The 27,687-nt window shown below is 56.7% G+C and overlaps 2 protein-coding genes and 1 long non-coding RNA gene across 15 annotated transcripts in view; 1 reads left to right on the top strand and 2 right to left on the bottom strand.

The window, feature by feature from the left end:
* BCL2A1 (BCL2 related protein A1) overlaps positions 1-26,801 on the top strand; it is a 58,273-nt gene extending 31,472 nt beyond the window's left edge. For 8 of the 12 annotated variants that reach the window (XR_006705407.1, XR_006705403.1, XR_006705408.1 and 5 more), the window contains 2 exons: positions 12,125-12,441; positions 26,516-26,624. Coding sequence is in view for 1 of the 12 variants with exons in the window: in XM_045452259.1 (XP_045308215.1) it covers positions 17,500-17,916; positions 26,516-26,623 (525 nt within the window). In the remaining 11 variants the exon portion in view is untranslated. Of the gene's footprint in view, positions 1-12,124; positions 12,442-17,389; positions 17,917-26,515 lie in introns of those variants that run through there. The other 4 variants (XR_006705399.1, XM_045452259.1, XR_006705401.1 and 1 more) reach the window with 4 other exon arrangements.
* Positions 5,038-8,279, bottom strand: LOC123584423. Its single transcript, XR_006705410.1, has 2 exons — positions 6,969-8,279; positions 5,038-6,513 (listed from the first exon to the last, which is right to left on the bottom strand). It is a non-coding gene; the product is annotated as an uncharacterized LOC123584423 (long non-coding RNA).
* On the bottom strand, positions 8,309-17,367 carry LOC123584416 (serine/arginine repetitive matrix protein 1-like). 2 transcript variants are annotated; one of them, XM_045452249.1, is made up of 3 exons: positions 16,968-17,367; positions 9,841-10,036; positions 8,309-9,510 (listed from the first exon to the last, which is right to left on the bottom strand). In XM_045452249.1, exons 1-3 carry the CDS (start codon positions 17,240-17,242, stop codon positions 9,133-9,135), a joined length of 849 nt encoding a protein of 282 aa, XP_045308205.1. In that variant the 5' UTR covers positions 17,243-17,367; the 3' UTR covers positions 8,309-9,132. The 2 variants fall into 2 exon arrangements, 1 of the variants encoding a protein (XP_045308205.1); XR_006705396.1 differs by having other exon boundaries at positions 8,309-10,036; positions 16,863-16,971.
* Positions 26,802-27,687: the final 886 nt, after the last annotated feature.

Below are 27,687 nucleotides of genomic sequence, written 5' to 3'. Positions count from 1 at the left end.
CTGCTCCGGATTCTGCGTCTCCTTCTCTCTCTGCCCCTCCCCCATTCGTGCTCTGTCTCTCTCTGTCTGAGAAATAAATAAACATAAAAAAAATTTTTTTTAATTAAAAAAAAAGTATTTGTCATGAATACGTTATTGATAGTATCTGGTAGGAGCTTTTAAAAACTATTTTATTTTTTATGATATGTTCTTCCGCATTACATTTTTTGAGACATTCTATCAGATCTTTTTTTTTTTTTTTTTTTTTTAATTTGGAGAGAGAGAGAGAGAAAGAGAGGGAGAGATTGTGCACGAGTGAGCGAGCAGCAGAGAGAGAAGGAGAGAGAGGCAGTCCCAGGCAGGCTCCACGCTCGGTGTGGAGCCCAACACGGGGCTCGATCCCACACCCCTGGGATCGTGACCTGAACTGAAATTGAGAGTCGGATGCTCACCTGACCGAGCCACCCAGGCGCCCCTGAAAACTATTTTAAATCGAGGTGTATCACATGTAAAGTGTGTAAAGCGTGCGAGCTTAACTGTGCAGCCCGGTGAATTTTCACACAGGCATACGGTCTGGTCAGCACACTCGGCTCCAGACAGGTATTTCTGGCGAACCAGACGGCTTCCGTGTCCGGTCAGGTACGGCCCCCTCCCCCAAGACAAACACCGTTCTGCTTGTTTCCCTTCTGTCTGTGGCTGGTCTTCTGAGCCTCAGACTCCGGTCTCGGGCTCTACGGATGCGTTGCTGCGAACATTCTTGCACGTGTGTTCTGGTGGGCAGAGCACGGGTCTCTCGTGGGTCTTTGCTGCACACCCAGGAGCGGGACGGCCGGGTCGTGGTGTTGATGGTGGAGAGCACCAGACCTTTCCCACGGTGACTGTACCAGTTTACGCCCCAAAGACCACGTCCCCACCAGCACTTGCTATTGTCAGACTCTTTTTTTGTTTGTTTGTTTTCAAGTTTATTTATTCATCTTGAGAGAGAGACAGTGCGAGCGGGGGTGGGGCAGAGAGAGAGGGAGAGAGAGAATCCCAGGGGTCGTTCGGTGCACCATCGCTGGGCATGGAGCTCCAACTCCTATGTAGTCCGCAAAGCCCAGCTCAAATGTCACCTCCTCTTTAAAGTCCTTCCCTGCTTCATGATCTGCATAATCATCCCTTCTCATACATATGGTCTCCCTGGCTAGATTTAGTTTTTAATTGACATCCAAGTTAGCCAGCATGTAGCACAATAATGATTTCAGGAGCAGATGCCAGTGATTTTTCTCCCACGTATAACACCCAGCGCTCATCCCAGCCAGTGTCCTACTTAACGCCCCTCCCCCGTTTAGCCCATCCCCCCTCCCACACCCCCTCCAGCAACCCTCTGTTTGTTCTCCATATTTAAGAGTCTCTTCTGTTTTGTCCCTCTCCCTGTTTTTATATTATTTTTTTCCCTTCCCTTACGTTCATCTGTTGTGTCTCATAAAGTCCTCATATGAGTGAAGTCATGTGATTTTTGTCTTTCTCTGACTAATTTCACTTAGCATAATACCCTCCAATTCCATCCACGTGGTTGCAAATGGCAAGATTTCATTCTTTTTGACTGCCGAGTAATACTCCATTGTATATATATACCACGTCTTCTTTATCCATTCATCCATCGATTGACATCTGGGCTCTTTCCATACTTTGGCTGTTGTCGATAGTGCTGCTATAAACATGGGGGTGCATGAGTCCCTTCGAAACAGCACACCTGTATCCCGTGGATAAATGCCTAGTAGTGCAGTTGTTGGGTCATAGGGTAGTTCTATTTTTAGTTTTTTGAGGAACCTCCATACTGTTTTCCAGAGCGGCTGCACCAGCTTGCATTCCCACCTGCAGTTCCCCTGCCAGATTTTAAGCCCACTGAGGAGAGGGACACATCGTGCTTATCTCTGTGTTTATAGAGACTGTCATTATGTAGTGTGTGTTCAGTAAGTGTTCAGTGAACTGAATTAGTAAATCCTTCAGGCAGAACAAATAGCAGTAGAACAGGAAAAGCTGAGGGGTCGCTACGTTCTATATCGGCTTTTTTTTTTTAAGTGACAAAACACTTTTTTCGAAGGAACCCTTTCGCGGCACCCAGCCCAGCAGGCACAGACAAAAAGAGGTGCTCTGACGGAGGTGGGGGTGCTGGGAGCAGAGAGCCCCATCCCTCAGCTCCCCAGACCTCAAGGGGGTCCCCAGCTCACCACCTCTCCCAGAGCAAGTCCAGAGGCCGGACGGGAGGAAGGCCCAGCCCCAGGTCACGCTGAGCCGCGGGCTCAGCTGGAGTGAACCAGCCGGTGGCGCCTCTCCGACACCCCACGGCCCTTGATGACCACCCGCTGACCCGCATTTCGTCCCCCTTGTCGGTCCGGCCGGTTTCAAGCCAGGCGCGAGGCTACAGCCCTGTGAGTTAGCGGTTGTGCTTGTGAGGAGTGGGTGGCACAGGGAGAGGAGCGCTGAGCTCAGGCGGGACACCTCTCGGGGCCTCAGCTTCCCCGTCTATGAGATGGGCACAGAGGCTGGCAGCTGGTCCAACCAGCATCCCACAGTGGTCCCCACCTGTGCCGTTGTGAACATCCGTGTGTCCCGTTCAGCTCCCGGGTGACGTTTCTCCTGTGGGGGCGTCAAATGTTGACCCCGTTTCCTGTGCTCCGTCCGAACCCTGAACGTTCAGCAGGCTGCTCCTCTTGAACTGCTCCTGCCCGGGGCCCTGCACCTTCCGCCGGCCCACCCGCCCACCCGCATCCTGTGCCCGGCCCGCCTACCTGCCCACACCCTGCACCACCCACCCGTGCCCTGCACCCTGCGTCCGCCCTGCGCCCTGTTCTGGCCTGGCTTCCTTCCTCTACTTTGGTCTGAGACCCTCTGACGGAGAGGTCAGCAACAAAACCACTGAAACGCTTGATTTCTTGCATTTCTTGCAACTCTGGGATCCGAAGTGTTGAAAACCTCTTTTGTGTTCCTTATTACAATTACTAGCACCCAAAATAACGTAAACATACTATAAATCTTTATATAAAAGTGTGCCCTTCCATTGGAAATCTCTTAATCAAATAGGGCCTTAAAAATCATTTCATCTTCACTGTACATCCGTGGATGACTATCCTTTTTGCGAGGGTTCCTCCCCAACTGCCTTTTTATTTTATGTCCTTTAGGGCCGTCAGCACCGAGAACCATTTTGTTACTGTTCAAGGAGGCAGGAGGGAAAGGGGTTTTGTTGTATAAATGCCATTCGGTCGGTAATCCGCCAAAAGCACATAGTGATCCGTCCTCGGATTGTCTTTAAGGTGAAGTTTTTCGGGGGGCGCCTGGGTGGCGCAGTCGGTTAAGCGTCCGACTTCAGCCAGGTCACGATCTCGCGGTCCGTGAGTTCGAGCCCCGCGTCAGGCTCTGGGCTGATGGCTCAGAGCCTGGAGCCTGTTTCCGATTCTGTGTCTCCCTCTCTCTCTGCCCCTCCCCCGTTCATGCTCTGTCTCTCTCTGTCCCAAAAATAAATAAACGTTGAAAAAAAAAAAAAAAATTAAAAAAAAAAAAAAAAAAAAAAAGGTGAAGTTTTTCGGCTGGTTTCTTCTTAGCACCTTCTCCGCAGAGACCCCAACCCTGTGAGCTGTCGCTCTGCTGGAGGTTTGCACCCCCTGGGGGCTGCGCCACCGAGGGAGGCCGGGGGTGCGGGGCAGGAGGGGAAGGAGACCTCGGGAAAGAGCGCGCATGAAGCAGGGTCCCCCCTGGAGCTCGGGGCCCGGCTGCCCTTGGGAAGCCCTCAGGTACCCTGGAGAGTCCGTGAGTCGCCCCTGGTTTCTGCGCCTTCTCAGTCTTGCGTGGGCTCCGCAAGCTCACAGACGGCGTCAGGCTCCCGTGGGCACCGCCCCCACCGCTTCTCTAGCCCCCTTCTCCCTGGGTGACTTCAGCGGCTCCCAGGACCCTGGAACTGGAAGTGCGTTAATGACCCCCAAATCCTTGCATCCCGATGTCCAGCCGCAACGTCTCTCCTGAGCCGCGGACCCACTGGCTTGCCCCCCGTGAGTGTCCCGTCCACGCGTCACCCGCACCGTGCCCCAGGCAGACCTGCTCCTCCCCACCAAACGTGCCCTCCTTTCTTGGGTGTCACTGCAGCACGAGTGTCCCTGACCCACGTGACCCTCCAGTGTCCCGATGCCCTTGCCACTGGCCACTGTGCCTCTGCTCCCTGAGTCCTCTCGTCCACCGCCTGCTCCTCTCCACCCAGTGGTCTCTGCCTTGTCTGGGTCCCGAGCGTGTGTCACCGGCTACGGGCACATCCTACCCCACCTCCATCACACTGGTCTTCTCCCGCCCGGACTCGCCCCTGCTTCCAGAATGTTCTTTCCAGAATGCAGATGTGACTGCGCGGGTGCCTTGCTTCAAGCCCCCCGCAAACATGATAAGGTCTTGCCTCGGTCCCCAGCTGCGGGATGCTGGTTTCTGCCGAGCTGCTCGCAGCCCCCGCACCTTGCCCATCCCCGGGCCCAGCTCTCCGCCTGGCGGTCTCTCTGGGCAAATTCCACACAGCCTGTAGTGTCAGCTCCGTCACCGTCTCATCTGGGAGGCTTTCCAGCCCAGCCCGTGTCCCCGTCTGTCCGCACACGGCACACCGTCCCGTCACTGTCACTGCCGTGAGCGACTCGAAGGCGGGTCTTCCCCGTGGGAACTTCTGAGCTTCACAGGAGGCGTCGCAGGCGAGGGGGTCCCTCACCCACGAGGGGCGTTGGCGGGGTGCACGGTGGCCGCAGAGGGAGGGGACGCCTCTGCCACCCACCAGCGGCCTCGCCCAGCCCAGCAGCCTGTCTGAGCGTCAGCCTCTCGGCCCGACAGCAGGTGCCAGACGAAGGGCTTCCTGCCTCTGCTGCGTCCCACTGGGGGCCCCGAGGCATGTCGTCCTGGGCGACGGGTGCCCTCCGGGAGCCCCCGTGACCACGGTCAGCGGTGACACCGAAACCCTGCCCGTGGGTCATGGTGAACAGAGCTGACAAATGTTTGCATGACTTGTGTCCACGTGTGAATTGAAAAAGAGTCTAAACAGCATCTCACCTGTGCGTTTTGGAGTCAGACGGTCCCGGATTTTAATTCCGACTCTGCTGCGTCGGCTGTGAGGCCTGTCGAGTCCTGGGTGTTGGACACCAGGGGACACCGTGACACCGAGGTGACAGGAGGTGACAGGAGGTGTACCTCTTACTGCCGGCCATGCGGGGGTTCAGCGAATACCGTTTCCCTCAAACATGCCTGTATCCCCTCAGAGTCCTTGACAGTCCCTGTTGTCTGCTTTGTTTTCTGGTGGCTTCTCTCTCTGTCTTGCCTGCATCCCTGCCTGGGATGTCCCTGGGGCCAGCACCTGACTCTCCTCTGCACCTGGCACCCACTCCTGCGAGGCCCGCAGTCCTACTCGGAAGGGCCTCCTTCTGGGCCCGTTAAAAACCCACATGGCCCAGGTCTGCGTGCTTGGCTATCGTTGCTTCAAACTCACGACCGGGGAAACGTGACAAAGCCGGAGCTGGCGCTTTCGCTGCCAGTGACCCCAGCGGCTTTCCCGCCTGCACGCGCCGTCCGGAGCCTGGAGGGGCCCCGGGCAGGCGGCCTGCGGTCCTGTGCTGGGGACCCACGGGCCGGCCGTGCGCACCAGCACAAGCCCTCGGGGTACAAGCCCTCACTGGTGTGGGCGGGAGCCAGCAGGCTGGCAGGGAGGGGACGGGGCCAGAGAGGGCAGGGGCTGGGACCGGGCCCCTCTGTCTGGGGTTCTGAGTCCCTGTATCCTGCCGGCCCCTCTACTTGTGGGAAAAGGGGTGCAGGCATCTCCCCTAGAGGGTCCACGCCAGTGGCCCCAAACTCCCTGTGGTGGGGGGACCCCTGAGCAGGTGGCCCTGTACTGGCGAGCAGCTCTCAAGCAGTGAGGAGGCAGCACAGGCCACGTGGCCTGCAGACCACTTTCCGGAGCCCTGGTGCTTCCTCGGGGCCACCGGGCACGGTCCCCATAATGACATGGGACGTACCTCTGACCACCAGCCCCTCCATCCCAGGACCAAGTGCCAAGAGGGGGGCTCAACTCCGGGGACTGGGCTTTCCCTCCTCCAGGCCCCAAGAGCTTGTGTTTTCCCCGCCCGTGACATTTTTCTTTACATATGTGATAGTTCAAATGACTCGAGAAATGGGAAGTGGGAAGACAAGGTTCTGGAAACCCCCCTCCCCCGAGCTTTTCTAATGCCGGCGCGGCGTTAGAAGCTGTCTGTGGCAGGCGCGGAGGCAGGGGCTCCGGGGGTGACAGAGGAGGGGGGTTTCCTTTGGAAGTCACCTTCATTAGAACGATTAGAACGAGGTCACGGAGATACTGCAGTGCAACCGAGCTTCTGTGGTCAACAAAACCTTCGTGCCCGGGGGGAATTTTCGTACCTGCAAGATAGGGCAGCGTGGACGGCCGCCGGGCGCCCCCGACTCGCCGCTAGCGTCTGACCCGTTGCCCCTCTCGTTCCGTCTTGCTCCGCACCTCGCGTTCCCTTTGCTGAAGTGGAAGCAGTCCTGAGGGGAGGGGCGCCCGGGGGGCTCAGTCAGTTAAGCGTCCGGCTCCGGTCACCATCTCACAGTTCGTGGGACTGAGCCCCATGTCGGGCTCTGCGCTGACCCTGAGGAACCTGCTTGGGATTCTCTCTCTCCTCCTCCCTCTCTGTCCTTCCCCTGCTGGCTCTCCGTGTCTTTGGGGAGCTGGGAGAAAATCTGGAAATGTTCTTCTGGTCCACATGGGGAGGGGGTTACAGGTGGAAAGACAGGTCCAGAGAGGAAAACGGGCCCAGGAAGCCCGAGCTGGCGCCAGGCCTACGTCCTGGTCCGAGCGTTCCCTCCGGGCGGTCAGGACCCTGAGCTGCCGTGTGCCGCTGGGAGGGAGGAAGGTGTCGGGGGAACTCGGGGGCACCCCTAATCCTTAGAGCGTGGGGGGGCACCTCGCATCGACAGGGGGTCCTCCTGCTGAGAATCACCTGTGCTTCCCTGAGAGACTGGGGTCATGTTTCCAAGCAGGCGGGACGTCACTGCAGCCCGGGCCCCTCTCTCTGCCGGGTCGTGTCCCTGCTGGAGGCGGCAGGTGCCTCTGTGAAGGGGGGACATCCGGTCTCCTTTACGGATCCACGATGGTGGCTTCTGACTCAGGCCAGGGCGCAGGGAGTCCCCACCACGTGGGGAGTGAGGGACACGGCGTTCCAGAAGCCTTTGGGCATGAAGGGCCTGATGGGAGTGATTCTTGGCCTTTCTTGCCGCTGGAGCAGCGTCCTGAGGGCAGTGCCGGAATGTGCCAGCCTGGTGAGGGTGTGAATGGGGGCGGGGCAGGGGGGCCCGGGCGTGGACGGAGGGGCAGGCAGGAGCCTGGGCCTGGTGAGGGCGTCCACGTGTCCAGCGGCCCTCAGTATTTCATCCTTAGTTTGAGGATCAACCACAGCAGTTCGTGGGGCTCCCCTCCTGCGGCCAAGATCGGGACGGTGAGGTCACAGGGGTCGTGGACATAGAGGTCACAAGGATCACGGAGCGGGGTCACGGGGATCGAGGACAGCGCAGTCACGGAGAAGTTGGCAAGGTCCAGACACCGTCAATCCCTCCACCCCAGTGTCCTCACAGCCTGGCTTGTGCCTCAGGTCCCCTTGGGTCCCAGGCGGCAGCACCAGCAGGGGTCACCCGTGACTGTTTGTGAGGTTGTTGCTGACATTCTGGTCACGGGCATTTTCCCCTTACAGTCGGTTGGTTCACAGTCAGGCTCCAGCACATTCACAGGGGCTGTGTGTGTGTTAGTGCAGGTGTGTGTGTGTGTGTGTGTGTGTGTGTGTCAGTGTGACGCGTAAGGGCATGTATGTGTGAGCACGAGCGTGTGCGTGTATACGTGCATGTGAGCGAGTGTAAGTGTGACGCGTAAGCACGTGTACGTGTGTGGTGTGGGTGCATCGTGTGCACGTGTGTGCGCGTGTACGTGCGAGTATTGAGCGTGCGTGTATGTGAGTGTGCGTGTGTGATGTGTAGGTGTGCGTGTGTGTGCGCATGTGTGGGAGCACGTGTGTGCCCCGAGGCGTGTGTGAGCAGAGGGGGAGCAATCCCGAAACCAAAGGCTGCCTTCAGCGACTCTCGGTAACAAGACCTCGTTTCCGTCCCCCCTTTCTCCTTCCCTCGCAACCAGTACGTCCTTCACGACCTCAGATGGACGTGAGCCCGCAGCTCCGCTGACAGGCGTGGGTCCGAAAGAACGCCAGCAGGGACTCGGCAGATACTTGCACACCCACGTGCACACCAGCGGTTCCCGCTACGGCCAGAAGGCGCACGCGAGGTGCCGTGCACCGACAAGCCAGGGGATCCACAAAGTGTGATTTACACACGGGATGAAATACCGCGTAGCCTTGAAAGGGAAGGAGGTTGTGACACAGGAGACGGCCCGGGTGAACCTCGAGGACACCGCGCTCGGGGACGTGAGCCGCAGTTCACATACACGAGGCAGGCCAGCGCCGCTCACTCACGGGGATGGGGCGGGGGGGGCTGGTGGCTGCCGGGGCCCGGGTGGGGTGGGGGTGGGGAGCTATCATTTAGCGGCTCAGAGTGATCGTCGCACGGGACGATGAAAGCGTTTGGGGGGCGGGCGGTGGGGATGGTGGCGCGAGAGCGTGGATGTGGTCACTGCCAGTGAACGTACGATCACGAGTGGTCACTGTGGGACATTCTGCGTGACAGGTGCGTGAGCACACGTACACACACACACACACACACACACACACACAAGTCAAATGGGCCGTGTGCACCAAAAACCTCCCCGAGGTGCGGTTCATTCTGGCAAACCCCAAGGCAAGGCACCGATGACTTTCGGCTCCTGGCTCTGATGGTTGGTAAGACAAGGGTTTGACACGAGGCCGCAGTGTGACCCTCACCTGTGCCCGGTGACTCACGGGCCTCGTGCCGTGGCAGGAAGCACGGAAGGGAGCCCCTCTGAGGCCGCAAGGCCGGTCCGCGCTCTTCTGAAGACGTCCAGTGCCGACCGTCCCTGAGAGCTGCGCCTCGTCGTCCCAAGGGGGCCTCGGCTTTCTGGGCCTGTGCCCGATGGCGTGGCGCCGGGTAGGACGAGGCGCCACGGCCGAGATTTACGCGCGAGAGAGGCTGCCCAGGCTGTAGCAGCTACTGAGGTCGTCCCGGACTCCGAACTCCCTCGGGGGACCCCCACCCCCTGCTGTTGCCTGCGCTCCTTGTCTGCCTGGCCGAGCGCCTGCGAGGCAGTGAGGTGGGGCGGCCCGCACCGTGTGGTTGGGTGACCGTGGCCAGGAGGGTGCGGGCGGAGCCCCGTCGGGGGACCGTTGCTGGTCTAGGCAGGATGTGACGGGGGCGGGACGAGACTCGGCCTCCTCGGGTTGGGACACGTCTCGGAGGCAGCGCTGTCAGGACACGCCGCCAGGTGACACGTCGGGACGTGCCGTCAGGTGGACGTGGCACGCGCGTTAAACAGAGCGGACGGGCACGGTCCCGGGCTCTGTGCTCGGTGGATGGCGATGCCATCTCCTGAGATGGGGACACGAGGGAGGAGTGGGCTGGGCTGGGGGCACGCGGGAAATCAGAAGTTTGGTCTGGACGCGTGAAATCTGGGATGCCCGCTCACCATGTGGGTGGAGAGGCCAGGCAGGCAGGTGGGCCTGGGGGCCCGGGTTCACGGGAAGCACGTGGGAGAGGCACACTGAGCGGGAAGATGGCCCAGAGCTCCGCACGTCCTAGATCAGGCCCGGAGCGGGGAGCGGGGAGCGGGGAGGGCGCCCAGTGGCTTTGCTGTCGGGGCAGAGCCTACGGGTGGGGGCTGCCAGATGGTCCCACCCACACCACGAGGATGGGACCCACCCTGGGAAGTGTGGTCCCGTGACCCAGAAGAGCAGAGGTCAGGGGGTGACCCTCCCACGCCGGGAAGGGAGGAACGCCGAGCCTCGCTGCATCTCGGAAAACCTGTGTCCTGACTTCTTTCAGGAATGTTCTCGGCGACACCACAGCCTGAGTTCTCCTGATGGCGTCGTGATGGGGAGACACGTTTGTTTGAAACCTGTTCATAAAAAACCACAATTTTGATTTTGACAAAAAGAAGAATTGATCGAGAAACCCCTGGAACCAAGGACTTGAGGGCGATGAGGACACTCCGTCCCTGTCACCCCTCCTCCCTGCGTGTGGGTTCCGTTCGTGCTCGCCGACTTCCTCTCCCGGGTGACACAGCCCGTGCGGCCCCGTCGCCGGAGCCTGGCCGCCAGGGAGGGCGGTGTCGGCCGCACCGCGTTTCAGCGCTTAAAGCCTCGAGGGAGGGTTCCGGTTGTGTGGAGGTCGGGTGCCTGCCCCATCCGTCAACTGTACTCAGGGTTTGGAGGGTTTGCGGCCGAGCATGTACCTCCAGCCGGGACCGTGTGATGGGGGCTGTGGAGCGGACGACCCCTCAGAATAAAAGGGAAGTGCTGCTGGACAAAACGATACGTGTTCCTACAAAACCAGGTCAATAAAGACCCGTCTTTTCTTGAGCCGGGGAGGGACCTCCTTCACGGCGGACATAACGCTTCGATTATTTGGCAAATACTCACTCCCCTCCCGCTACAGGAGGGGCCGTGTGATCCGCACCGTCCGGGGCGGTGGAGGCTTGAAGCCCGTTTCCGTGTTGGGCTCACGCCCTCGTGCGTCGGCCTTCTCCAGCAGTGGCACACAGGCCACTCGTCCCTCAGGGACGGGAGACGCCAGAGCGGGGCCGTCCCAGCCGCGTGCACATCTGGCACCGGGGTCGGCTCCCCTGTCTGCCCAGCTGCGCTCACACCCGCGGGCACACGGAGCCCCCGTCGGAGACGAACACTCAGTCCGCTAGGAAGACTTGGCGTGCAGCGGTTTTTAGCAGCTTTATTCGTGACCTCCCAAACCACCGGGTAGAGAACGGATAAACCCCTCGAGGTAGATCCACACGACGGAACGTATCGCTCAGTAATAAAAAGGAACAAACTTGATTTTCTCAACCGCGTGCGCGACCGAAGCCGTTCAGCTGAGCGCCAGAAGCCAGGCGTGTGCGCTGACTGATGTCCCGTTTGTGGGATTTCAGGCCAGGGAAAAGGAGCCCCCCGTGACATCCAGCAGACCAGTGGTGGCCCGTGGCCAGAGGGGGGCATAGGGGACCGGCCACAAAGGGGCACGAAGAGACGTCTTGGGGTGGTCGAAACGCTTCGTGTGCTGATGGGGATGTTGACACCGGTGAGAACTCACTGAAGGGCGCGCTTCAAGGGGATGGGTTTTTACGTCTGGAAATCCTCCCTCAATAGCACTGATGAACAGCCTGTTTTCCCGTCTTCCTCAGTAATCAGTCCTGCAGAGATAGTACCTCCTAGATCACAGATCTGACCATGTCTCTCCCCTGCGTAAACCTCCCGAGGTTCAGGGGCGCCCGGGTGGCTCAGTCGGTTGAGTGTCCGACTTCGGCTCAGGTCACGATCTCACAGTTTATGAGTTTGAGCCCCGCGTCGGGCTCTGTGCTGACGGCTCGGAGCCTGGAGCCTGCTTCGGATTCTGCGTCTCCCTCTCTCTCTGCCCCTCCCCCGCTCACACTCTTTCCCCTAAAAATAAATAAAAAACATTTAACAAAATTTTTAAAAACCTCCCAAGGTTCCTCTTCCTTTTTGGCCCATTCCAAGCCCCCCGAGCTGCCGTGACCTCGGATCCGCATGTGCTCTTGGCGTGGCTGAGAGCTGGGCCAGCTGGGTCGGGATGCACGTCTCTACTCCCCCCCGGCTGTGCTCAGGCTCGGCCCGACGGTCCTGTATTCGTCCCCAGGAGCCAGCGTGAAGCTGGCCTTCTCTTGGGGATGCCCCTGGCCCCCCGCTGAACTTCAGGTCCTGTTGTGCTGTGCCGGTGTCCCTAACGCTCTGTGGCAGAAACATCTGGGGGTTTGGGAGACTCTTGCACCGTGAGCGCCTGCTAACAGCACCACCCCTGGATGCCGCGCGGGGCCCTGCCCGTGGCAGGTGCTCAGCGAGCTCGGGGAGCGTCGGCCGAGGCAGCAGCTTCGGGGTGTTCTGGGTTCTTGCTCCGCACAGAGCGCTGCCCTCGGGCGCCCTGGTCTCACCTGCTGTCACCGAACACACTTCTGCTTCCTCCCTTTCTGTTTTAGATCAGCTGTTCCATCCCGAGCAGGGAAAGCCCGAGGCCTTCTGCCACACTCACTCGACGGTCCCATTCAAACGGGCTCTTCTCCTGCGTACCTTCCCCCACGATGACATTCGGGGAGAGAAGAAGACTGCTTCCACTTTGCTGGGTGGAACTTGGTGCCAGAACCGATGTAGCTTCAGCCGTGACATCAGCGTCGGGAAAATCCTCAGCGTGGCCGGCCGTGGTAGTGACAGAGCGCCGTGAGCAGGGCAACGGGGATCCGAGTAAGACGCGGACGGGGAAGGAGAGGCTGGTCCGGGCGCGCACCTGAGCGCACAGGTGCGAAGGACAGACTAGCGCAGTGTTCCAGGTGGCACACAGGCATTCTGTCTTATGTGGGACCATTTGTGATTTTAACCTCCCCCTGGCCTTCCCCCTCCCTTCCTCTTCCATCCCCTTTGTGGCCTCTACAACCGTAGTTGAAAATCCAGCCCCAGGAGCCACGTCTGCGGACGCCTCTCTCCAGCCCTCCGTGCCTCCCAGCTCCCTTCCTTCCCAGCTCTGTGTGTTCTCCAGCACCCACCTAGGCCTTTCTCCCAAACACAGCAGGAGACTTGGGTGGGGGTCCTACCGGCTTATTTCGCTCACAGGACTTCCTGGAAACGTGTCTCTCTGGATGGAAAACAAGCTCCCACCAGGAGTCGCGTCACATTGGGACAGTGGCTTTTCTTTTTTTTTTTTTTTTTCTTTTTTTTAATTAAAAAAAATTTTTTTTTAATGTTTATTTATTTTTGAGAGAGACAGAGACAGAATGTGAGTGGGTTAGGGGCAGAAAGAGGAGACACAGAATCCAAAACAGGCTCCAGGCTCCGAGCACAGAGCCTGACGCAGGGTTTGAACTCACAGACCATGAGATCGTGACCTGAGCCGAAGTCAGACGCTCAACTGACGGAGCCCCCAGGCGCCCCAGGACAGTGGCTTTTCTTGACTGGGAGCAGACTGGCCTTTGTTGTTTTCTGATGGTTGAGGCGTGGCCCCAGCAGACGGACGGAGGCAGATGTCCTGTGGTGCACATGCCCCTGCCCTTGTGTTGAAGACCAGTGCTCTCTGGAGAGTCAGCTCCCGCCACGGCTCGGGAAGGGGACGCAGCTTGACTCACTCCGGCGCTAAGAGTGAGCCAGGGCTGGGGGCTCCCCCGAGCCACCTCCTGGAGCAGCCAAAACCCCAGCAGTTTCCCCCACAGGTTCCGCCTTTGGGGAAAAGAGAAGTCGACCTCAGCAGCCTGTGCCTGAGGTCACGCACTGGCGCCCTGTCCTGGAGCTTGGGTTCCCCGGGCCACTCGCCAGCCAAGATCACCTCCTGCCCCCCATCGAACCCCGCCGGAACAGGAGGGGGCTGATGACACAGTGGGAGGCATGAGATCCAGGCCACCTTGTCTCCAGGGGGTTGTGACCCAGGGGGTTCGCAGCCCTGCGGTGGCCTGGTGGGAGCGGGGCTGGGCAGGGTGGCTCCGGACTGCCTCCTGGATCCCTCCCAGGCCATTTTCCTCTCCGCCAGGCTGCTGTGAGGGCCACGCTGACTACACTGTGCCACCGCGTACGTCCGTGTGGGACCGTGTACGTCCGTGATCTTGCATGTGCGGCCCACATCGTGCCGGCTTAGAACATCCTGCCCGTCCTCTGACGCTCCTCTTAGCAGTAAAAGTGGCCTGTGTTTCCTCTTCTTGAATCGGTGTGGGCTCGTGACTACCCATCCCGTAGAACAGAAATGGTGCCTCTGAGCTCTCGGCTGGGTGACGAACGGCCCGTCACATCCTGCATCTGTCACTGGAGCCCCTGAGCCGCCTCGAGACACGTGTGAGCCCTCTGAGGTCGCCATGCTGGAGAGACCGCACGGACAGACCCTGAGACTGCAGCCAGCCTGGCTTTCACACTCGTGAGGGAATACACTGGTTCAGGCCCCCAAGATCTGGGGTCTGGCCGGGGAAGCAGCGGACGGGCTGGAACCCGCTTGTGGAGATACGGCCACGTAGGTAAACACAGCAGAGAGATACGAGGCAGTTCCCGTGCAGGGATGTGGCAACAATTGCGATCCCGCAGCCCAACGTGCTTTGCAAACGGAAGAGGTGGTTGGTTGTTAAGGTGACTCACGCGCTTCCGATTGTTGTTCTCAAACACTAATACTTCCCTCCGCCGGAGCCAAGGTGCCATGCTTCTCCGGTGGAAGCTTCCGGACAAGACGTGTACAGAGAAGGCCTTGGTCAGGCCACGGACGCTTGTCCAGTGCGGACAGATGTAGGAAGCCACCTGTCATTTCCCTCCGACCATCCGCCCCTGGGCCCACAGCAGATCAGTGGGATACAGGTGCGTTTCCAGAACCCTGTCCTCGTTGTGTGTCCACAAACCTGGCTCCTCGCCTTAGGGTGGGCTCCAGGAAGGGGCTTCCTCTGATTATTTCCTCCCGCTGCTCCTTTCGCGGCCTCCACCCTCGCCTACTTTCTCCTACACCGAAAACTCCCTCCGGGCAGAAATCTTGATCTGTAGCACCTAACACGGTGCGTGGATGCTTGTGGAATAACTGGGCCCCACTCATTCTGGCCGACTCCCTCAGCGTGCTCCGAGCAGACCCCCAATTTCATACAAGATTCTGCGTGCGGACAGAGCGGCTCAGGGGACTGTTCGCTGGCCCCTGGTGAGTGCAGACCCGGACTGGGGTGGCATTGAGAGAGGTCACCGTCCTCTGTGTTCGCACCTAGTCCGGGGCCAGCTGCTCGTCCCTGACCCTCCCAGCCCACCCACCTCGGTCCCCCTGCACTTTCCAAAACAAGAAGACATTCTCTTTGGTAGAGACTCTTTCTCTCTCCCACCTGTTCTTGCCTGGAAACTCTGAAATAAAGTAAACACACTGCAATTTTTAAGAGCCTTTACGGCAACACCTTTGTGGATGCAGATCGGGCAGATGGAGCCCTGAATTCGGCTGGCCCCCGGGGCGATATAAATGCCCTTCATTTATTCACCGAAGACCGACTGCGCGCCTCCCGGGTGCGGCTGGGGCACTGGCGCGAGAGAGAAAGTGAGCCCTGGCCTTGCGATGCCTAACTGTGGTTCTTACGGCACATGCTTACACTGCTTTTCTGGAAATACTCGCGACCCTGGGAGTGTGAGGGGCAGTCTCAGGTCCCTAACACGCCCCATCCCTTCGGAGGTTCTCATGACGCCCGGCGGCATCCGGAGGGGAGAAGGCCGCTGCTCCTGGCTTCTGCTCCGTGGGTGAGTGGACGCAGTGGTGAGGGCAGGGGAGGACCTTCCCGGGGACACGCTGCTCCGTTCCGTGCGGGTCCCCTGTCACCCCAGGACTCCAGGATCAGGGCGTGTGACGTTCAGATTTGCGGGGACACCCTGTGCGGGAGGCAGGAGCAGGGAGGCCGGAGAGGCCGGGAGGAGGAGGGAGGTTGGCCGGGAGACCCTCGCCCGCAGGGCAGTCTGAGAGCGTTGACGGAGCGGCCTATGGGGCAGAGGTACCTGCCGCCGGGGGGACTCGGGACGCCGCCGCGGGCCTGAAGGAGGAGGCCCGACAGGTGCCCCTTCACGGCCACCTCGAGCCCCGTCACCATCCCCTTCAGTCCCCGCGTGAAATACAAGTCAGCATGAATTTCCCCCGGTTTGTAGTGGTTCGTGGAAACTGACGGAAAGGCTCGCGGTCACTCCACAAGTGGATGGAAAGTGAACTCTGCTTCTCCAGGGACCCCGTATTGCCCGCGCTCTCTTTCAAACCCCCACGGCTCCCACCTGCTGGCAGCACGGCCGGCCGGGGAGGGGGTGACCCCCAAACACCTGAACCACCGTGCGCTCTGCTGAGGAGACTTGAAATCCGCCCTCGGTCCCCGACGCTCCTCTCAGCCAGACACTTGGCCATGTCCGACCCCGGGTCCCCAGGCCGCTGCCCGAGCTCCAGACGGTGATAGGGGTGCCCTTCACGTCCTGCTGCGCACTTGCCCAGCTCCGTCCTTGCGGGGAAGCCGCGTCTCCTCGGAGCAGGGGCGGGTGCGGGGAGAGGGAAGGGGCCGCGTTCACACAGCGCCGGCTGACCGGGCTACCCGCCTTGTCCCACCTCCGCCCCAATGCCAGCCTGCCCTCCCCGTCCCTTCCCGTCCCATCGTAGAGATGCAGGGCCCGCGGTGGGCAAGGAGGGAGGTGGAGGGGCGAGGCCGGAGCCGGGGACCTGTGTGCGTGTAAGTCTAGAGCCCCGTCTGGTCCCGCGGTTTCTGATTCAGACGTGGGATAATTTACCTGATTTCAGAACGTGGTGCGAGCGGGATTCTGCTGTGTGTCTGGCAGGGGGGAAGACCGAGGGGGTGCCTCCCGCCCGTGTCACCCGTGCTCAAGTCCCAGGGGGCGAGGGCGAGCCGCCAGAGCCTCGCTCCAGAGGCCCCTGTTCTGTCTGCTTCGGACGGAAGTTCCCTCCCAGATCTTCACGAACCCGCAGCAGCCGCTGGGTGGCTGTGTGGGACACTTCTCTGCGGGTGGCATTCACATCGTGTGAAACGACCCGTTTACCAGCGGACAGGGCGGCCGTGCCCAGTATACTGACGGTGCCGTGCGACCACCTTGCGGCTCCCCAACGTCTCGTCACAAATCCCACCCTGTTCCCAGGAAGGAGCAGCCCCCCCCTTAGCCCCTGGCGGCCCCCGGTCCGCTGTCTCCACGGGTCCGCTTGTTCCGGGCGGCCCATACTGAATGGAATCACAGCACGGCGCCTACCTGGCTTGCTTGCCTTGGCCCCGTGGTGTGTCGGGGCCCCGTCCCCGTTGCAGCCCAGCTCGCTACCTCGTTCCTCTCGTGGCTGAGTGACGTTCCGCCACTTACCCGTTTATCCGGCGGTGACCGTTCGCACTGTGGAATCGAGCCGGTCGCCGTCCCCGGCGCTGCGGTGAAGGTCGCGTGCGAGGGTGTGGGCTCCTGTTTTCAGACCAGGGGCGAGCTCCGCAGTGGAGCTGCTGAGCCGTCTGGCAATCCCACGCGCGACCGTCCGAGGAACGGCCGAGTTCTCGCGGGGGCCGCCGCCCCGCCTGCCCACCAGCCGCGTGGGAGCGCTCCGGCTTCTCCACATCCTCCCACAGGAGACATTTGAGCGCCTGCATCCACCGCTCACGGTTTGAGGAAGTGGGCTCTCGCTGAACCGTTTTCCTCCTTCGCGCTGTCAACTTTCTCTTTCACACCCGGCCCAGGCCGAGTGACTGGGAGGAAGGATACCGCCCGGTGATGCAAAAGGAAATTTCCCCAGCCTCCACGCGTCGCCGTGCGTCACACCCCGCCGGGGGCCGCGAGCCTTCACCTGCCGTCACCTCGCCGCCTCCCCGAGAGCAGGCTCCAGACGGGGCTGCGCAGCGGGCAGAGGATGGCTGACGGCGAGTTTGGGTACGTTCTCGCGCTGGCCCGGGACTATACGAAGCACGTTCTGCAGGGGCCCCAGCTCAGGTCCCACCCGAGCAGAGTATCCCAAGTGCTACAAGACGTGGCCTTCTCGGTCCAGGGGGAGGTGGAGAAGAAGTTGAAGCCGTGCCTGGACAACTTGCACGTAGTGTCGGTAGACACGGCCAGGACGATATTCCACCAAGTGATGGAAAAGGAATTTGAAGACGGCATCATTAACTGGGGCAGGATTGTGACTATATTTGCGTTTGAGGGCATCCTCATCAAGAAGCTTCTCCAGGAGCGGATCGTCCCAGACGCGGATGCGTTTAAGGTGTCCTACTTTGTTGCCGAGTTCATCACGAAACACACGGGAGAATGGATCCGGCAAAACGGAGGCTGGGTATGTGCCGTGGGATTTTTCTCGTTGTTCTTACCTTTGAACTAGGAACTGACGGTTTCTCCCCAGTTAAAGAAAAACTACTGTTTTCTTCAGGTGGTTTATTTTTAAAGATTCTCGTTTTTATTAAAAAGCTTATTTATTTATTTGGGGGCGGGGGGCAGAGAGAGAAGAAGAGACAGAATCCCAAGCAGGCTCTGTGCTGTCAGTCAGAGCCCCGCTCGGGGCTCGATCTCATGAAAGGTGGACGCCTAACTGACTGGGCCGCCCAGGTGCCCCTGAAGCTTCTCATTTTATAATAAGAAGACATTTCTGGCTCCTTTCCAGTGAATCCTAGAACTTTCTAGCTGGAAAACACATGCGGTTCCAGCTTTGACTCCTAAAGGCCTTACGAGTGGGGGTAAGATTTGGGAGCATGAGAGCCGTCTCCCCAGGGCACCTGTCAGAGGCGCAGTGCCCAGCGGAGGACTTGGCTGTGGCCAGGCTGTCATGACAACGTACAATTAGCACAGAAGGAGGTGGAATCAGATGCTGTTATACTTGGGTATTTACTATTTTGCAAAAGACGGGTACATTTTTGCAAGTTCATTGTTTACAAACTGATTTTCTTTTTCTTTTCTTTTTTTTTTCAATTTCCCAACATAACAAATTCCGGCTGTTAAAGCCTGTTGACTAAAAATAATAATAATAACGTGCTATGAAGCAAGAAGCTTCATAGAAGAATTTCCACATAACAATTCACTTTATTATCAAAGCCTCAGAAAGCCCAGACTGGGGGGTGGAGGGGCTCTGTTAGAAGGCACTGATGAGGGGCTTTCCACGGCTGGATGTTCATGCTTGTCTTTTTACCCCAGTACCCTTAACACTGACTTATTTTTTAAACTTTATTTTTTTAATTTTTATTTATTTTTGAGAGAGAGAAAGAGAGAGAGAGAGAGAGAGAGAGAGAGAGAGAGAGAGAGAGAATGAGCGGGGGAGGGGCACAGAGAGAGGGAGACACAGAGTCTGAAGCAGGCTCCAGGCTCGGAGCTGTCAGCACAGAGCCCGACGCGGGGCTTGAACCCACAAACCGTGAGATCATGACCCGAGCCGAAGTCGGACGCTTAACCGACTGAGCCACTCAGGTGCTCCTTAACAACTGACTTTCTGAAACTACTTACGGCTCCGTGGATTGTCTTTCCAACCCCCCGTCCTAGCCCCTCCTCTCCCCAGAGGGGAGGTATGCATTCTTAGCAATTATTTTACATGCAAATCTTGCCTATTGAATAACTCTATAGAAAATATACACACTACTGTTTTGTAAAAAATTTTTATACATATAAATACTACGTGGCACTTATTCCAGGTTTATTTTTCACCCAAGGGCCTTTAAAATATTATTTGAAAGAATACTACAGAAAAAAAAAAAAAAAGAGCCCTACATCTATGCTGTTGTATGTAAATGCTGTTGAACGTCTGGCCGTCTCTGGCTGATGGATATTTCAGTTATTTCCAGTTTGCAATCACAACAACACATCACAGAATCTCTATCCATGCACTCCCTTGTGGAATATCAAATTGCTGGGTCCTGGTACATGTGCATTTTTTTGACGTACTTGATCCTTGCCCTCCAGGGGGGCTCTGCTAAGGGCCCCCCCAACCAGCTGACCAGTGTTCGGTCGCGGCAGCCTGTCCTAATTTCCCCAATCCACTGGGTTAAGAAAATGTAATCAGGGACACCTGGGTGGCTCAGTTGGTTAGGCAACCGACTTCAGCTCTGGGCATGACCTCACTGTTCGTGAGTTCGAGCCCCGCGTCCGGCTCTGTGCTGACAGTTCGGAGCCTGGAGCCTGCTTTGGATTCTGTGTCTCCCTCTCTCTCTGCCCCTCCCCCACTCATTCTCTCTCTCTCTCTGTCTGTCTCTCTCTCTCTCTCTCTCTTTCTCTGCCCCTCCTGGGATTCTCTCTTTCTCTGCCCCTCACTTGTGCCCTCTCTCTCTCTCTCTCTCTCTAAAGAAAATTATAGCTGTCTTTGGTTATTATGTTTTATTTTTATTTTTTATTTATTTATTTTTTAACGATTTTATTTTTAAGTACTCTCTACACCCAACGTGGGGCTCGAACTCACAACCCTGAGATCAAGAGTCGCACGCTCCACCGACTGAGCTGGCCAGGTGCCCCTGGTTATTACAAATGTTCTAAATTTTGATGCAGTCACATTTTACGGGATGTCCCCTGCATCTTGTTTAAGGCTTTCCGGTGTCATGATGGGGCATCCCGCACTCAGTCCCCCCCTGACTCAGACTGACTCGGGGCTGGATGAAGCATGGCGGGGGCGGGGGCGGGGGGCGGGGTGGGTCTTGCTCTCTTCCTCTCAGCTGTGGGCGACGGGTGGGAATTCCCACCGTGCCACGGAGGTTTCCAGCGAAAGCAAAACTCCTCCGGTGCAGAGGAATTCAGTTCGCAGCTCTCCGCGGGCCCTGTGTCCCGGCACCCCACATGGTACCTGCAGCACATACGTTGTGATGAAAGTTACTCGAAATCTAACGAGTTAGCAGTGTTTAGTGAGCTCGTGGAGCCCTTGGCCGGGCGATGGGATGGTCTCTGAGAGTCTCCGGAAGCGGACTCATCTTTCAGGGGGTGGCCTGGTGTAATTGTGCGCGCGGCAGGGTGAAGCCTTCCCGAGTGGACGTACACATACACACGCATGCCCACGCACACACTCAGCCTTCACGGGGTCCTTGGGTGTAGGTAGGCTTGAAGCACCGGACTTTCACACCTGGACAGCTTCGCTCGTAGACGTGACGGACGCGCTCCTGAAAGCGCGCTCCTTTTCGGCCCACACGAGACACGGGTTGCGTGGAGGAATCAGGATTTGAGTCCGAACACGTTAGCACGGTGGGCTGACACAAGTAAACGTACTTGTGAGGGTTCATCTCGGGGCAGATGGCTGCACTACAGTTGAGATTTCCCGAACCGTGAAAATCGGTCAGACATGACCGTCCGGAAAGCTCGGGGCCTCTGGTCCTGTCTGCTGTCACCGGCTCCAAATGAGAAATGCGCGTGCATCACGAAAGATGAGAAGGTCAGTTAGCGCACAACCAGAGAACTACTATGATCTAAGTACTTCGCAAGTACGATTAGACACGTTATGAAAACTTTTGGGTCAGGAAGGCAGTATGTCGGCCGCTTGGATAGTATGAGCACCGACTGTGGGTCACACGGTTCTGGGCTGGCTTCTGGGGTCATTCAGTGCCCGTGGGACATCCACAGGCTACTACTCGGAACCTTGTTTCCTCGTCTGCTGAACAGGGAGAATAATGCTTCCTCCTCCCAGGACCCGGCGTGACGATTAAATCAGTTACTGTTACACACGAAGCACCTGGCATAAGCACTCAGTACGAGTTTAGGGTTATTGTTAGCGGTAGTATCGTCAAACTTCCCCGATTGACCAGGGTCAGTCCTCCCAAGTTATACCAGCGAGGGTTGGATGTTAGTCGCCATCTAAACCAGATGCCCTGAAGGGAAAAGGAAGACCAGCGTATCGCTAGGACCAGCTATGAATTTCAAGAGGCTTCACTGTGTAATTCGGAAAACCACCCTAACACGGAAAGAAAGCCCCTTTCAAGAGGGGGACGCACAGTCAGCACTGGTACTTCCCAAGCAACCGCAAGAGTCAGAAGGGGCGAGACGAGCCGTTTTTGTTTGCTTGGTTACGGTTGTTTATGATCTTCCTGCTCTGAAGGATGGTCTTTTTGCGCCAAACAGAAGGACACACGGAGACTCGTGCCCGCGTGGCTGGGTGCCCGGCTGGCAGAGGCGCTTCCGAGGTGTGAAGCACAAGCAGCGAGGGGACAGAACCTCCATGAGTCTCTCACATCCTCTGCTTTGTTAGATTTGGGGGCCAAGTTCTCCTGATATTTCTCTCCAATTTTGACTTGAGATTGAAAGTCATTGAATGAAAAGAAAGACGGAAATCCAGCCCCCCTCCCCCACACCTTGGGCCCTTCGGGAACGCGCTCTAACTGGGGTGTCCCTCTCCACCCCTCTCCCTCACACCCTACGTCCGGGGCACAAGCCAGTCCTGTCGGTCGGTCATGCACCCAGCCCATCCGGGACGCGTCCTCCTTCGTCTGACGCCGGCCGTAACCTCTTACCGGTTTCCATCCTTGCCCTGCTACAGTCTGTTCCCCACACAGCAGCCAGAGTGATCTCTGGACGACGTGAATTCTCTCACGTCCTGGCCTAATCGGAACCCTCCCAAACGCCCCTTCGCCCGGGAGCAAAAATAAAATAAACGTTCTGACTGCTGTAGTCAGAGCCCTACCTGGTCTGGCCCTAAATCCCCAGCCAACCCCACTTCCTGTGAGTCTTTCCTTTGCTTCATAGCTCCAGCCTCCCTGGATAAGCCAATCACACTCCGCCCTCAGGGCCTTTGCACTTGCTGTGGCCGCTGCCTGGAATCACCAGGGGTCTGCATCGGCCCCGCTGCCCTTCCCAGGGGTCCGTGCCACGGTTGCCCTCCTCGGGGAGTCTTCCCTAGCCGTACTGTCTCTGATGGCACCACCACTCTATCCTGTACCCTGCTTGACTCCCTCGTAACTGCTTATCCATTCCTTGTCTTTCTCTGTGACCAGAACTCAAGCTTCGTGAGGCCAGGGGTCCTGCGTGTTTAGTTCACCAGTTTGTTTCCAGCGCTTCAAACAGCACCCGGCATGTGGCCGAAGCTCAGTAAACGTTTGTCGGATGAGTACACGTAGTGAATAATCGCCAGGGAAACGCGGGGATAACGTTGGTGTCTTCCTAGATGTCAAACATTCTGAGGATCCGGGGTTCTTTGCATTATTGATGCAGAGCGTTATTTTACGGCTTCGGCTTTTCTGAAGCCACGGTACCTGAATCTAACGAACCATTCCTGGAAAGAACCAGATGTGTGTGCTCCTTCTTTATTCCCACGTTACGGACAAGATATCGAATCCGTTTCTCTAGTTTCATATAATGGTTTTAAGATGCAAATAGTGTCACTGGAAATATGTTTTTTTCAACGTTTATATTTATTTTTGGGACAGAGAGAGACAGAGCATGAACGGGGAAGGGGCAGAGAGACAGGGAGACACAGAATCGGAAACAGGCTCCAGGCTCTGAGCCATCAGCCCAGAGCCTGACGCGGGGCTCGAACTCACGGACCGTGAGATCGTGACCTGGCTGAAGTCGGACGCTTAACCGACTGCGCCACCCAGGCGCCCCTGGAAATATGTTTTTGAAAGAGGAAACGTCTCTCCCGCCACTGTAACCATCTGCGTGCGTATGTCCTGTGCAACGACGACTGAGGAACGTGAGTTTTCTCCTTTGAGATCACCTGCCTAATGTATTGCACACCAACACTTGTAACGTCTACAGAATATCTCAATTTTATGCGTCACAATTACTTTACCGGTTCCGAATTGTTAGACATCTGGGTTGTCTTCCTTCTTGGAAACAATGTTTCAAGACTGGCCCCGGGTGGGTTTTCCGCCCCATCGCTGAGCAGGCCGCTTCTTGATCGGTGTCGAATGATGGATGGCCCATCGCACTGCTCCCAGAATGCATACTGCCTCCCAAAAGCGCTCTATCAATGGAGGGACGACCCAACAACCCCACCAGCCAGGGGGCAGGACCAGTAAAAATAATTTGGGGGATTTCACAAGACTCAAAATAACAAGGTCAACTTAACAGGTCTAAAAATCAGTAAGACCGTATTACAGTGTGAATTCTTTAACTGCCGGTAATGTTGAATTTTCCCCCACACCCTTGTGCGTGATTCGTGTTTCTACTTTCAACAGCCCTTGTCTTCTCAACTCTTAGGGGCTCGATGATGAGTCTCTTACCCTTGAATGAGCCCTTTCATGATAAATGTAAATATTTTCCTGGTCAGTTCTTTTCTGTTTTTGTTTTTTTTTTTGTTTTTTTATTTTTTTTATTCTGTTAAAATACACGTAACGTAAAAGGTACGGGCTTAACCATTTCTAAGCATGCACATCAACAGTATTAAATAGTCGCACTGTTGTGGGACGTCACCAGGATCCACCCCCAGGACTCTGCACCCCCCGACCCCGGATCGTGGTAACCACCACCCTACTTTCTGTCTATGGGTTTGACTGTTGTGACCACTTTGTGTAGATGGGGTTAAACAGTATTTGTCTTCTCGTGACTTGCTTAGCTCACTGAGCCTCGTGTCCTGAAGGTTCATCCACGTTGTGGCAGGTGTCAGAACGTCCTTCCTTTTGAAGGCTGAGTAGTATTCTGGTGTATGTATAGACCACGTTTCGGTGACCCATTCCTCAGCTGAGGGGTGCTGGGGTTGCTTCCATGTTTTAGCTACTGTGAATTCTCTCCTTCTTTTAATTTTAGCTTTTTATGGCTAAAAAACCTCTAATCTTTTTTTTTTAATGCTTATTTATTGTTGATAGAGAGACAGAGCACGAGTAGAGGAGGGGCAGAGAGAGAGGAAGACACAGAATCTGAGGCAGGTTCCAGGCTCTGAGCTGTCAGCCCAGAGCCCGACGCGGGGCTCGGGCCCACGAACTGTGAGATCATGACCTGAGCCCAAGTCAGACATTCGACTGACTGAGCCACCCAAGCGCCCCAACCTCTAATCTTCTAGCTGGATTTGTCAGTTATTCCTTTTTTTCACGCTCTTTAGCTGAGAAGTTGAGTGTATGTCAGATGATATGCTACGTGCCAAACAGTGACCACTGTCCTAGCAAAAGCGGTCGTTGGAGAGTGCCTCGTTGCTGAGGGTTACGAAGATCCTGGGAAGGGAGGCGTGTGCGTGTGCAAAGGCGGAGGGGGAGGAAGGGGAGAGAAGGAGCAGCCTGTTCCCTCCGTTAGGCCGTGACAGCGTGTGCTGGGCATGATTCTGCAACTCTGTACTTGACACTATGGGGACAGAAGCCGGCTTTCTTGGGCAACCCTTCGGATGGAAAATCCCCTTGACCGCCATCTGTGCACTGGCCGTGCTCAGGAAGAGGCCCCGGGCGCCGGATAACAGGTCTCTTCCAGCCCCAAAGTGGAGTCACCTGGGCTCCGAGCTGCTAGCAGGCAGTTGTCACCCCAGAACCTGGAACCTGCCGGAGGCAGAGCAAATGTTCACTAGACGAACATTTAAAAAAAATCATTCCGACAATTTTCTAATCCTTTGGGTGATTGTTTGGACGCTTGCAGAACGAAAGAACAGCGTTGGCGTTCCCATACGGGCCCAGGCGCTAGGAAGTCAGGTAACTTTAGGTAGCTTACTTTTTTCGCATCTGTCAGGATAACAGAGGGCATTAGGCTGGGCGATGTCAGAGGTGTTTTGCCGTAAGGATGCCCTGTAATGATAGGTCATGAATTACAGTGGGCACTTCACACTCTATTGTTTTAAAACCACGATCAAAAAGAGAATGAATCCTGGTTTTCTTGGGCAATCCTTCGGATGGAAAATCCCCTTGACCGCTGTCTGTGCGCTGGCCGTGCTCAGGAAACCACCTTGTCACAGGCTCAGAGGCACCGACTGACTCTGGCTTTATTGTGGGTCCTCCTGACTCTGCACAGTACCGCTTACAAACATACAGGCACATCGCAACACCAGACAATTGAAAAAGAGGGGAAAAAATGAGACCTTCCTCCAGAGCTGTGCGTCCAGTATGGTAGCCACGAGGCACCTATGGCCGTGAGCACTCACAACGTGGCTGGTCTCAGTGCAGACGGCTTGTGAGTACAAAACGCATGGCAAATTGCAAAGTTTTGGTACAAAAGATATAAAATAGCTCAAGAATTTTCATACTGATTACATACTGAAATCATAGTATTTTAGATGAATTAAATCTATTTTTTAAATTAATTTTACGTATTTTCTCTTACTTTAAAAGATGTGGCGGGGGGAGGGGTGGGGCGTCTGGGGGGCTCAGTCAGTTGAGCGTCCGACTTGGGCTCAAGTCATGATCTCACTGTTCATGGGTCCGAGCCCCGCGTCGGGCTCTGTGCGGACACCTCAGAGCCTGGATCCTGCCTCTGATCCCGTGTCTCCCTCTGTCTCTGCCCCTCCCATGCTCATGCTCTGTCTCTCTCTCTCTCAAAAATAAATAAACATTTGAAATGAATCAACATTTTAACTAAAAAAGTAAAAAGTGTGGCTAGGGGCACCTGGGTGGCTCAGTCCGTGGAGTGCCCCACTCTTGATTTTGGCTCAGGTCACCATCTCGCTGTCTGTGGGTTCGAGCCCCACATCAGACTCTGTGCCGACAGTGCGGAACCCGCTTGAGATTCTCTCTCTCCCTCTCTCTGCCCTTCCCCTGCTCACTCTCTCTCTCTCTCTCTTAAAATAAAGAAATAAACTTAAACAGAAAATTAAAAATTAAAAATTAAAAAATGTGGCCGGTGGAACCTTAAACTTCCCTCTGTGGCTCTCACCGTACCTCTGTTGGTCAGCGCTGCCCCGGAGAGGCCCGGAGCAGGGCTGCGGGGCGGTGATGCGGTGGACGGAGCGACGCCAGTGCGGGCGCAGAGGTGACCAAGGAGCTGCCTGTTAAGTGGGGGTCCTTTGCTCTCCATCCCAGTAAACTGTCGCCCTTTGTTTTTAAAATGTGAAATTTATTCTCCAACAGGAAAACGGCTTTGTAAGGAAGTTCGAACCCAAGTCTGGCTGGCTGACCTTTCTGGAAGTTACAGGAAAGATGTGTAAGGTGTTGTCTCTCCTGAAGAACTACTACTGAGCGGCCAGAAGCACAGAACACTCTGGATTGTGAAACCTGCCTGGCTGTCTTGACTCTTGCACTAAGTGTTGCCGGCACTTAGTCCACCGGACACACGACTTTGGTGATGTAACTCGATCTTGCAGAGTTACGGGGATTTTGTTCTCATTTTGATAAATAAACCGTATTTGTCTCAGTACGTAATTTGTGTCCTGCCTGGGAGTCGAGCAGAAGGGCAAAGCTGGAGGCAGGGGACGGGGGTTGAAGGAAGCGGGTGGGGGGCCAGGGAGGGGGCGCCTCCTCTGCCCTGGGGCAGATTTTCTTAAGGGGTGCCCGTTACCCAGAAGTCATTCGCCAAGTCGCTCCTCCGACTGCGTGGGGGTGAGGTCTACATCCTGCCTCCCGGTGGCCCCCGTGACCCTGGATACTTAGGGGATTCCGCAGATGCCCTCCCCACAGACCCTGCTCCCTGGCCCGCCACTCAGAGTTGACAGACACGGCGGGAGGTACCCAGGATGCTCCGGGGCAGTCTGAACGCAGACAGTTAGGTCTGACTCATGCTGAGTCATTGTCAAACTTTCCTCTTAACAAATGTCATAAATCACACAACTGTGTCTTTTCTTAGACCCTGAGTTCCAATTCCGAGGTCAGTAAATTTGACTGCAGTTCAGGAGCGCCAGGCTCTGTTCTAGAACCTCCCAGTCTTCCAGTCTTCCTCTGTGTCCTCTGGCCCTCGGGGCTCGAGTTTCCGAGGAAGTAGCTGACGGATCTGATCAAGAAACCAGGGCCTCCCTCCCAGGCTCTGCGCATTTCCACAGGGGATTTCACTTAATTCACACTTTGCTTCCTCTGTGATTTTTTTTTTTTTAAGGCTGATTTGAAGAAACCCCCTTAGAAATCACTCTTCAAAAATTTTTTTATGTTTATTTATTTTTGAGAGAGAGAGAGAGACAGAGTGTGAGCAGGGGAGGGGCAGAGAGAGAGGGAGACACAGAATCCCAACAGGCTGCAGGCACAGAGCCCAACGCGGGGCTCGAACCCACGAACCGCGAGATCATGACATGAGCCGAAGTCGGACGCTCAGC

The sequence above is a fragment of the Leopardus geoffroyi genome, chromosome B3 (assembly GCF_018350155.1).
Source record: "Leopardus geoffroyi isolate Oge1 chromosome B3, O.geoffroyi_Oge1_pat1.0, whole genome shotgun sequence".
Classification (NCBI taxonomy): domain Eukaryota; kingdom Metazoa; phylum Chordata; class Mammalia; order Carnivora; family Felidae; genus Leopardus; species Leopardus geoffroyi.
Note: the sequence above shows the minus strand (reverse complement) of the source record. Positions and strands in the feature narration are given on the sequence as shown.